Source organism: Gastrolobium bilobum, unplaced genomic scaffold, assembly GCF_033153095.1.
Source record: "Gastrolobium bilobum isolate Gb01-03AN ecotype WA unplaced genomic scaffold, APGP_CSIRO_Gbil_v1 utg5099, whole genome shotgun sequence".
Classification (NCBI taxonomy): Eukaryota; Viridiplantae; Streptophyta; class Magnoliopsida; order Fabales; family Fabaceae; genus Gastrolobium; species Gastrolobium bilobum.
The window spans coordinates 143,864-156,194 of NW_026897187.1; the positions used below are offsets into that span (position 1 = coordinate 143,864).

The window sequence follows — 12,331 nt, forward strand, 5'->3', positions numbered from 1 at the left end:
ATGTCTTGAAGTTCCATTTAACACACAACTTTACAATCTTTCTCTCCTTCATAGATAACTTTACATTTCATTATTTTAAACTAAAAGAAATTTAGTTTTCAAATTTATCTCTACTCATCAATATCTACAAAGAATAACTCCTCTAGCTTCAAACATGTTGGGGGTTCTTGTGAACACATGGAAGTTATGGCTTGCTTTGCATGCAGTTTAAGAGAATTTAAGAAACCTGCCTTCAGATGAACTAGCCCGAGGTTCACCAATCATTCTGAACGAAGCTTTCTCAATAACCATTTCTTCCTTAAATTAGCATCCAATGCCAGAAACATCCTTGCTCTTTTCTCATCTTCCAAAAAATCACAGGCATCTAATATTAGATCATCATCCAGGTCTGGTATAGCCTGAAGCTCCCTGATAACATTATCTACGGAAAAATTATCTTCTTTCTTTGTTTTCTTGCTTAGTGATGTAACTGCAACTTCCATATGTTTCAGAGCAACTGCCATGCCCTCATCATAGTTTCTTGCCTTCTTAGACTCATTCAAGGTTGGGGGCATTTTAGGTTGTTGCCTTTTTTGGTGACCAGAAACATTTTTTCCAACACGTAAAACAAATGCTTCATTATCTGCATTAGGGAGAGCCTGAGTTTCTTTATCTGTATTAGGGAGTGGCATGGTGTCTCTGGTAAAATTATTTTTACCACCTACATGCAATGCTCCTTTGTCTGCATTAGGGAGGGGCTGAGTATATGGGATAGAGTACTTTCTCTCAGAAGATCCCTTTTCAAGATTTGACTTGCAACTAACAGAAGCTTCATCGCGACATATTATGCACATGCTAGAATAAAAAGGCATGCTTTTAATTCTATATAGCCTGAAGTTGTGATGCACCTGCAATTATGAGTAGGTGATGGTAGTAGAAAATAAAAATACTCAAAAAGAAAAATAAAAATGACCAAGAATACTTCATACCCTGATGCAGTTTTGCCAAACTTGGTCATCAGCCACAACCTTCTGTTGTGTCTTATCCCAACTAAAACCTTCTTTGCCAAGGAGGACATTAATAGAACAGTAATGCCTCCTCAGGACATTGAGACGGTTTTTTAAGACAACCTTACTGTAATGACATCCAAATCTATCATTAAATTTATCTGTCATGTTTGTCCATGCTTTCTTCTTGAATGTATGGCCAATCTTGTTCCCTTTACACACCTGGTCCAGCATCAGTTCAACAAAAAATTGGTCCATCATTGGAGACCAGTCTATTTTACTGTGATTAATAACAGTGGGGGGAGTATGATCATCCACTCCTTTACTGGTGGTAGTCTTGTCATCCATTTCTTTTGAAGCAATTTCAGAGTAAAAATAAAATTAGTTCAAACATAATGAAACATAACTACAGTAAATGAATAAATTTGGTGAAGAAAATTAAATGGAATTTTCTTTCAAGCTTCAAACAATAACATTTAATGATCAATGCATTTGTTTCTACCTTCACGCTCAAAATCTACATCAAAACATGAAAGGCTGTATCTCCCATCAGCAACTGCATGGCCATAAATTATGCACAGATCATTATAATATGGAATAACTTTTGTTCTGAGAGCTTGGGCTTCAGGGTGGGCCTGCATGCAGAAAAGCACGCTAATTGCAATGCAAAGATTCATTAGTGCTTTTGAGATATTTGAAGATAAATTTGTACCTTAATATACTCATCCCACGTTTTATCATCAGCTATGATCATGTATAGTGTCCCATCCCACTGGAATCCATTTTGACTAACAATCATTTTCATCTCATTGTATTGCTTCCTGAATCGTTTGTAACGGTTCTTCAACACATCTACATCATACTTGAACCCAAATTTGGAGTTAAATTGTTCAGTCATGTCTGCCCAAGTTTTTCTGCCAAATGCTTTGCCAGTTTTATTCCCTTTGTGAACATGGGACAACAAAAGCTCAAGAAAATATTGGTCTTGAGTTGGAGTCCAATTAGCCCTCAAGCTGTCCAAACTAATAGAAGAATCATCCCCCATTTCAGTACCTGTAATTCAAATGGATTAGTATCAGTTAAATGTAAAAGAATACGTGGTGTATTGATCTGTGTCAGGGAGTTACAATATATAGAGACTCTAATGGGCTTAAGTGTAAGGCCCAAACCTAATCCTAATACAGTCAGAATACAATCAGACTATTTACGGATAAGACAGAATCCAATCATATCTAATCATATCATATCTAATATTCTAACACTCCCCCTCAAGCTGGTGCGTATATATTATGACCACCAAGCTTGTTACAAATGTATTCAACCCGAGGACCTCTAAGAGCTTTAGTGAAAACATCTGCTAGTTGATTAGACGAGTTGACAAAAGCTGTCTTGATTTCTCCTGACTGAATCTTTTTCCGAATGAAGTGACAATCAATCTCTATATGTTTGGTCCTCTCATGAAAAACAGGATTAGAGGATATATGTAGCGCAACTTGATTATCACAGATGAGTGTCATGGGTTGTTTCTGTTCACAAAGATGAAGCTCTTGAATCAACTGCTTTAACCAGATCAACTCACAGGTAGTATTTGCCATTGCACGATACTCAGCTTCTGCACTAGATCGGGAAACAACAGGTTGTTTCTTGCTTTTCCATGAGATTAAGTTTCCTCCGAAGAAGACACAATAACCAGAAGTAAAGCGTCTGTCCGAAGGTGATCCTGCCCAATCGGCATCTGAGTAACCACAAATTTCTGTATTTCCCTGATCCGAATACAACAAACCTTTTTCCTGGTGCTCCTTTGATGTATCGGAGGATCCTCACAGCAGCATCCCAATGTGAATCACAAGGGGAATCAAGGAACTGACTAGCCGTACTGACAGCGAAAGAAATATCTGGCCTAGTCACAGTAAGATAATTGAGCTTCCCAATCAGCCTTTGATAACGTCCAGGATCAGACCCCTTGTCTTGGAAAAAACTTAACATTAGGATCCATGGGTGTATCAACTGGTTTACACCCCAACATACCAGTCTCTTCTAGGATATCCAAGGCATACTTCCTTTGACAGATAGAAATGCCCTGTCTAGATTGCGCCACCTCAATTCCCAAGAAGTAACGCAGCTTTCCAAGGTCCTTTGTTTGAAATGCACTGAATAAATGTTGTTTTAACTGACGGATTCCGTCTTGATCACTTCCGGTGATGATGATGTCATCAACATAGACTAACAAATAGATGCACTTGTTAGGAGATGTAATCCTATAGAATACAAAATGGTCAACTTTACTGCGAATTAGGCCAAACGCCTGTACAGCAGAACTAAAGCGACTGAACCATGCTCGAGGAGACTGCTTGAGACCATATAAGGATTTTCGAAGACGACATACCTTCCCAGACTCCCCCTGAGCAACAAAACCAGGTGGTTGCTCCATGTAAACTTCTTCTTGTAAATCACCATGAAGAAAGGCATTTTTGATGTCAAGTTGAAGGAGTGGCCAGTGACGAACAGCAGCAAGGGCAAGAAATAGGGGGACGGACGCCATCTTAGCGACTGGAGAGAATGTATCGCTATAATCAAGACCAAATATTTGAGTAAAACCCTTGGCAACTAGGCGTGCCTTGAGACGATCAACATGGCCATCAGGTCCAACTTTCACAGTAAACACCCAGCGACAACCAACTATAGACTTATCTGGAGGAGCAGAAACAAGGTCCCAAGTGCCATTGGTATGAAGTGCGGTCATCTCATCAAGCATCGCTTGGCGCCATCCTGGATGGCAAAGTGCTTCACCTGTGGTCTTAGGAATAGAAACAGAAGAAAGACTAGAAACAAAGGTGAAATGAGGAAGAGAAAGACGATCATAGCTCAAGAAGGTATAAAGAGGATAAGGGTTACGAGTAGTACGTGTACCTTTTCTTTGAGCAATGGGAAGAGCCTCTGGTGAAGGATCCGGAGGGGAAGAATCAACTGCAGGGGGCAATGAGTCAGCAGGGGTCGAGTCGACTGGAGGTACTGTGTTACGACGCTGATAAGTGAGAAGTGGACGGTTCTCAGGTACTGGAGCAATAGGTGATTGCTTATCTGGAGTAGAAGCACCTGCATCTGACAAAGACAAGTCAAGAAAAGGAACAGGAAGAACATAATCAACCTGTGACAATAGAGATGGGATAGAATTAAAGGGTTGTTGATCAAGAAATTTGACATCAGCGGAAACTAAGTAACGCTTGAGATCAAGAGAGTAACAGCGATAACCCTTTTGAAGACGAGAATAACCCAGAAAAATGCATTTAAAGGCTTTGGATGTTAACTTATCCTTACCAGGAGTGAGATCCTGAACAAAACAGGTACAACCAAAAACATGTGGGGATAGAGGAAAAAGAGGAACATCCGGAAACAATAAGTTATGAGGAATATCATTATTAAGCACAGATGAAGGCATGCGGTTGATGAGAAAGCAAGAAGCAAGGACTGCATCAGCCAAGAAGTGAAGAGGAACATGCATGTGAATAAGAAGAGTCCTGGCAATCTCAATGAGATGTCTATTCTTACGTTCAGCTACTCCATTTTGTTGTGGAGTGTGAGGACAAGTGGTTTGGTGTAAAGTACCCTGTGTGGCTAGGAAATGAGAAAAGTCAACAGAAACATATTCCTTAGCATTATCACTACGTAAAATACAAATAGAAGCACCAAATTGAGTATGAATTTCAGCAGAAAACCTTTGATAAATAGAAAACAACTCAGAACGGTTTTTCATTAAATAAATCCAAATACAACGGGAGAAATCATCAATAAAGGTAACAAAATACCGAAACCCTAAAACAGACACACTTCGACTAGGACCCCAAACATCTGAATGAATAATTGAAAAAGGAGCATCAGCTCGCTTATTGACACGATTAGCAAAGGAGGAGCGGATGTGCTTTCCTTGCTGACATGACTGACAATCTAAAGTTTGAAGACCGGATAAAAGAGGAACCATCTTCTGCAATTTCGCAAGACTAGGATGCCCAAGACGACTGTGGATGAGTTGTGGAGATTCTGTGAGAGAACAAGCAACTGAAGGACTCGGCACATCAAGGTAGAACAGACCCCGTGACTCACGGCCCACTCCAATCATTTTCCCCGTACCCGGGTCCTGCACAAAAACAGATTGGTTTGAGAATGTGACAATACAATTAAGAGAATTGATCAATTTACTAACAGATATTAAGTTATAAGGGATGTGAGGAATGTAATAGACAGATGTCAAGGTCAATGAGGAGGTTGGACAGATTTGTCCAATCCCATGAACGGGGGCCTTAGTTCCATCAGCAAGAGTAAAAGAGGGTAAATTTTCAGAATATGTAAGGGAAGAAAAGAGTTCCTTATTACCACAGAGGTGATCAGTAGCACCTGAGTCAAATATCCAAGGACCAAGTGATGCAGAATGAGAAACACAAGCAACAGGATTACCAGTTTCTGAAGCGGAGGCCTGAGATTGAGGAGAGGACTTCCTGAGAAGGGCCTGGAATGCTACATATTCTTCAGAGGAGAGAGAGACTGTACCATTTGAAGCAGTATCCGATTGAGCTATATTAGCAGCAAAAGAAGGTCGCATGTGAGGATACTTTGTGTAGCAGCGTTCCTCATAATGACCAAGTTGCTGACAGTAATGACAACGAGGTCGCTGACCACGTCCGACTGGACTTCCTGGGCCTCCTGGGCCTCTACCACGGCCTTCTGGGCCTCTACCACGACCACGTCCACCTCCAATATTCCCGCGAAAATCAGTACGGGAAACTAGAGCAGTAGAATCAACAGCAGAAGACGATGCAGGAGCAGATTTCTTATTCAAATTCAGAAGACGCTGATACGTCATGGATAGATCAGGCTCCCCACTAGTCAAGATAGTATCACGGACATTATCATATTCTTCGGGAAGGCCAGAAAGTGTGGCAACCATAAAGAGACGTTCCACCTGTTTCCGATATGCAGTAGCATCAGTAGGGTAAGGCAGCATATCCAAATATGCCTGCATCAAAGAGCGACTCTTGCCAATATATGTCTCCATCTGAATGTCGGATGATTTGCTCAATTCCATAAACTGGGAGATGATGAAATAGAGTTGCTGAACATCATTAGTGTAGAGGTTTTTTGCTTCCTCCCATACTTCAGTGCAAGTTTGAAAGGAATAAAAGATATCCAAGACGATCGGATCAATGGATTGCCAGAGGATACTCAGAAGCTGGTTGTCAATCTTTTCCCAATCAGACTTGTCCTCCTTAGGGACATCAGTAGACTTAGTTGTGAGATGGTTCCCATATCCTTGTCCAAAGAACCAAACTCGAACAGAGGTGGCCCAGTTCTTGTAATTAACAGATCCCTTCAATTTTGAAGAGGTAATGGACCCAATATTGGTAGAGATGATATTGGGAGAATTTCTCACAGGAGGAGATGGAGACTTGACCTCCGAATGAATTGGAGGGTTTGCTGCCAAAGTATTAAATCACAAAGATACAAACCGAATAAAGAGAAACGAACCTGATCACCAATCAAGAAGAGGTGCGCACAAAAAGTCAGACCCACAAAGAACCAACCACAGATCCAGAAAGAGGAGGAGAAGACGAGCTTCTCTGTCCAAGACCGGCCGGAAAAAGCCGCCGGAATAGTGCTCACGCGCCGGCAGAAGGTGGCGCGTGAAGCCCACGCGCGCAGAGAAGACTGGAGGCGCGTGAGAGCGCGTGACAACTCCGATGGTGGCCGGACTTCCACAGAGCAGGTCGCCGGGAGGAGAGGGTTCTGTTCGCGTTCGTTCCAGACTGAAAACTCGCCGGAAAATTACTCCGGCAGCCTGAACAGTGGCTGACGGTGGCTAATGGTGGCTCCGGTGACTGTTTGGGGATGTGGACACGTGCAGAAGATGCCTGGAGAGGACTTACAGTCCTTGATGTCTTGCCGGAAGGACGCACGGCAAAGAAAAGATGACTCCTAAGCAGTGGGCTTAGGTTTTAAAGCGAAGAACAAGATTTCTAAGCGGAAGCGAGGGTTCCCAGAACGAAATAGCTCTGGTACCAAGTTAAATGTAAAAGAATACGTTGTGTATTGATCTGTGTCAGGAAGTTACAATATATAGAGACCCTAATGGGCTTAAGTGTAAGGTCCAAACCTAATCCTAATACAGTCAGACTATTTACGGATAAGACAAAATCCAATCATATCTAATCATATCTAATCATATCATATCTAATATTCTAACAGTATCTAAAAAGCATAGTGACCTTAAGACCTTTCCCCTAATATTTGGCCGGTTAAAGCAGAGTGAAAAATATTCAAAGGAACACTGCCAGATATATCAAAAGTACTACAGTGGATGATCACTTGTATATCAAAATCTACCCCCGCCCAAGTAAAACCTGATACGTCGCCAGCACTATCATCATCCAAGATATTTTTCACTACATTTTCTCTACCAGTAACAAAAGTAATAATGCTTAATATTTTTTGCCAGCATGATGAAAAGTAAAAGCAAACTTGTGCTCACATCCATACCAAGTTAAGCATCCTCTCAGACAGCCTAACTATACATGATATTCAGCTCCATAAATAATATCCAATACACAATATCTCACACACATTATATGTTGCAGATATTATAGAAGTGTGCTCCAAAGTGCTAAGTTTCATGCTATATCTCACTTCACTTCCTAATTAGACACTTAAGCTTATTAAAAGAGAGAAGATGTAGTATGTTGTATGCAGAAGTAACATGTAATTGCTTTTTGTTAACATGTAGATAAATGTGGTAGCAAAGAATGACAGCCTTACCAAACTCCTTTGGCACAGGTGGTAAGGAGCCTGGGTCCCTTAACCAAAAGTCTCGAGTTCGAGCCCTGGGAATGGAAAAAAAGGATTTGGGAGAGTCGCTCCCGAAAGGGTCCAACAGTGCTCGATTGGGGATTAGTCTTCGGTTACGGCCGGAGGATACCCTTCAGATTACTGAAAAAAAAAAAAAAAAAAAAATGACAGCCTTCCCAATGAGAGTTAGCTCATAGGGTAAAATCAACTTTTATTGTTGAAAAATTTCAGAGGAGGGGACGTAGCCCTATTTCAAATTCAGGACAAACCAAAAGTCTCAGCCATGTATTATAGCAGAAATCCAAACCAAGACCTTTTTTATGTAGACTTTGTTCAATTCTGCCAGGTGAGCATACCCTCAACCAGTAGAACCAATCTGAGAGTTTACAAGGCTAGTCAAACTACGAAGATCACACAGCTTGCTCTAAATTGATTACAAAATGACCTTAACTCAGTGTCCTGGTCCTGGCCCAGGAATTCTATGAGCATGTTACAAATAGAGAAAATTCAGTTATTGAGAGGTTTTAAGTAGCCAGTTAACTCCAATTCATCACTTCTAAGTTCCCTGCTTATAGTAAATACAACATAAGCATTTAAGCATCAAATAAATTTTATTTATCTTTTTAAAAAAAGACCTTTAAAGTTCAAGGGGTTTTTTCTCTTCTTCTTCTATGTACCTCAATGCAACATTACATCAACCTCAATTCCTTCCTTCCATGAGAAACCAGTTTCATGCACCAGTACACTGCCTCATACTGAAATTTTCTTCCTGATTTACATTAAAAGTTTCAATTTTTTGCATCCAAACAAGGAACACAGAGCAGAGTCAATCAACAAGCCTTCAATTTCAATCTCCTAAATAATTTCGACTAACGGGACATTGATGAATGGAAAAACGATGGAACCCTAATTGATGCTAAGAAGAAAAAAAAAGGTAAATGGAACTTACCAGAAACAAACGAAGAATAGCAGCGAACAAAGCGAGAGAGTAAAGGAATAAAGTTATCCTTAAACGAGAGAGAGAATGGTTTTGTTTGGCTATTCTTGTTCAGATACACATTGCTCATTTCATTTGTGCTTAGCTTTATTTTATTTATTTATTTTGGTTTCCAAAAAAAAAAGCTTTAGTTTATTTTTTATTTTTTGAATGGTTAATCAATCATGCATTATTAATATTCTATTTGAAATTATTGAATTGATTTGATTTATTATGAACATGAAATCTGCTTAAATCAAATTGGATTCAGGTTAGGGTTGGCAAAACGGGCTAACTCGGCTCGACCCGGCCCGACCCGCATGCAACTCAAAAGAAATGAGTCGGGTTAGGGTTGGCTCTGAAAAAAAAAAAACGAGCCAGAAAATCCAACCCAACCCGATCCAAGTCGGGTTAGGGTTGGCTCGCGGGTTGGCTCAAAAATATGGCTCGTGGGTTGGCTTGAAAAAATAGCTCGTGAGTTGGCTCAAAAATTGGTTCACGGGTTGGCTCGAAAATTGCTCGCGGGTTGGCTGGTTTTAAACCTATTTAAATGAACCTGTAGTATTGATGCACTATGTAAGAAACCGCACCGTTAATTAAGGAAGTTAATTAATTAATTAAAAGAAATTAGGAAATAATTCTATAATTGACCCTAATAATTATTATGAGGATTTAATAATTATAGTAAGTGAGTAATAATGCTGAAAGTCGCTTTTCTGACGAAAAGTGCAGATACCGGTTCTGTTACTCGGTATAAATGCGTACCGATGAAGTATTCCGGAAAATTATAATAAGTGCATGAATATTCCTAGAATATTATATAGGACTAGTAAAACAAGTTTCAAGTCAAAATAATGAGAACTGGTGCCAGAACTGATACTGGCTATGGAAAAGCGCGTACCGAGAAGGTGCTGCGAAAAATAAAATAAAAATATGATAAATCCTAGAAAAATGAGTAGGTTCAGAATCCTAAGTTTGGGATTTAAATTCTAAGCGTAGCTATTAGTGCTATTACTGTGTGATTAAACTTAAGTGGGCTATATATAGCCACTTGCACAATAACCTAGGTCAGATTTTGATGTGCCTACGTAGAGATTTCTGATACATTTGGCTGCCACCCTCTCCTTCACCCTCCCTTAGCCTTCTCCTCCATAGAAAACCTTCAAGAAAGTACCTTTACTCTTGATTTCTTCATAAAGGCTTCATATTTTAGTGTGCTAAAGCCTTGAGAGGTTTGGAAGTATTCGAATACTTCCTGGAAAAATGCAGTAATCGAATACTTCGCGAGACAACAGCGACCCAGTTTAGTAAAATTGCGATATCTTGAGCTACAGAGCTCTAAATTGAGTGAGGTTTGGACCTATGTGAAGCTAACACATAGGGATACAACCCTGTAAATTTTCAGATCCATTGAATATGTGTATTTCTCTCAGTTTATGTTTGAAGTCTCGACCCTATTGCTGGAAATTCAGTTGTTGTAGGAACTTTGCAAAAATCATAACCGGAGTTATACAACTCCGATTGAGACATAAAATATGTCGTTGGAAATCTTGAGATGTCTAGTTTAACATATTAAAATCTTAGAGTATTTGGTAAAGATTTGCAAATGTAGTTTTAAACTGGTAGTTGAATACTCCTTGCAGGAGTATTGGAATACTTTTCTGGGAAGAAAAGTATTCGGCTACCTTTGAAGAAGTATTTGAATACTGAAAAGTATTCGAATACAGTAAGGTTTGGTATTCGGATACTGTGGTATTCGGATACTGGGGGAAAAATTATTCGGATACTTGTTAGTATTCGAATACTTAAATGAAAGTAATCGAATACTTTCTGGAGAGCTGGAGCATTCGAATACCTCCTGCAAAAATAACATGAAATGAGTTAAAATGAGTAATAAAGCCTTAATCACCTAGTGTAATCTTGAGTAATGATTATTGATGATTAATTATTGCTTAAACAGATTGTGATTGTGCTGTTTGTGGGCCTTGAGCTTGTGTGGACTCTTGGTTTGGATAGCTAGCTTACAAGGTAAGCTTTCGTGTCCTCGGTTTTGCCATTGTTGGTTCCACCATACCCCATGGGGAATGGTTTATATGCATGATGTGTTTTCATGCTTTGATGATTGGAATGCTTTTGAACTGTTATATGTAAGGGCCTTATAATATGCATGTGTTGTTCCACTTTGACAGTAAGCCTGAGTATGTAGCGTCATACAAGATGGTGAGACTGGGGTGGATGCAAGTAGATTATATTGCACTATTTGTAGGAGATAGATATATATCCTGCATTTCTCTGGCCAGTAGATTATATTGACACGCATGACATGGTTATCTGTGCATTACACTGACTTTGGAACTTATATATATTGTGTAAACTGCTTTAGAACTTATATTGCACATGTAAGTGAGCTTGGGGTGGAAGATCCTCGAGGACCCCTTGTCTTACTGAGATTTATTTTTAGAGATCTCACCCCACGTTTGGGGCACCATTTCAGGTTCAGGTAATGCGGGGGTTGAGACCTCAAGCGGCAGGAGGCCGGAGCTTAGTTGAATTATATGTTGTTATGCTGATTATATTGGATGCTAGATTATATCTGCTGCTATTTTGTTGATTAGCTATGATTATGTTGTTGCTGTTGAGACTTTGTTGGCTTTGTTGCCTTATTTGGTGAGCATGGGGATTGTCCATGCCGCAGTGATTTGACTATGTCTTGTTTTAGATTCGAGTTGTAATAATGTATCAGGATTATGTCCGAACTACGTGTTGTAGTTCTGTGATTTTAGATACTCACTGTTATTAATATATTGAGGTATTTCAGTTAGATGTCTTCTGCAATTTACATACAAGCGATGTTTTTATGAAAATGATTAAGTAATCAACTTGGCTAAGTATAATGACGTCATAATTGAATGTCGAAAAAGACATTCCGCATTTTTATTAAGTGTGGCTTAATACAATGACATGTTAACAAACCGGATATATATGGGGTGTTACACACTAGCTATGTGGCTTCAATCAGCTTAAACAAAGGGTTACAACATGAGAAATAAAAGCATAATATTCTAATTTCGAATTTTCTTCACAACAAATTTACACCAACATCAAGAAACAATCAGAACCACTTGCTACCAAGTGAGTAAGATATTTGAACCAAACAGAGCCATCACAGCCTAATAATAGAAAAATAGCAGGGATGTGAGAAGATTAGGGACTTAGATTTAGAGAAGGAAGAAAGATAATGACAGCATGTGTGGGTTTTGTCCATTTTTGTGTATTATATTTTTTTTATAAAAAAAAAAACAACTCAACCCGCGAGCTGACCCATTTGACCCTCGAGTTGGCTGGTTTTTTCCTAAGCTGACTTGAGTCGGGTTGGCAGCTCATTTTTTCCAACCCAACCCGACTCATTTTTGGCGGGTTACGAGCCAATCTGACGAGTTGGCTTGTTTTTGCCAACCCTAATTCAGGTAGACTTGTATATATAAATGTAGAATCTCAAAATTTAAAATTAATTTAATCTATAAATAAATTTTTT

The 12,331-nt window shown here is 39.4% G+C and overlaps 1 protein-coding gene across 3 annotated transcripts; it reads right to left on the bottom strand.

Moving 5' to 3' along the window:
• Position 1: 1 nt before the first annotated feature.
• LOC133304800 (L10-interacting MYB domain-containing protein-like) lies at positions 2–8,875 on the bottom strand. Of its 3 annotated transcripts, none has more exons than XM_061504858.1 (6): positions 8,770–8,875; positions 7,791–7,961; positions 1,699–2,039; positions 1,489–1,621; positions 969–1,336; positions 4–887 (listed from the first exon to the last, which is right to left on the bottom strand). In XM_061504858.1, exons 3-6 carry the CDS (start codon positions 2,029–2,031, stop codon positions 261–263), a joined length of 1,461 nt encoding a protein of 486 aa, XP_061360842.1. In that variant the 5' UTR covers positions 2,032–2,039; positions 7,791–7,961; positions 8,770–8,875; the 3' UTR covers positions 4–260. The 3 variants fall into 3 exon arrangements, with proteins under 3 accessions (XP_061360843.1, XP_061360842.1, XP_061360841.1); XM_061504857.1 differs by lacking the exon at positions 8,770–8,875 and adding an exon at positions 8,456–8,689; XM_061504859.1 differs by lacking the exon at positions 7,791–7,961 and having other exon boundaries at positions 2–887; positions 8,770–8,851.
• Positions 8,876–12,331: the final 3,456 nt, after the last annotated feature.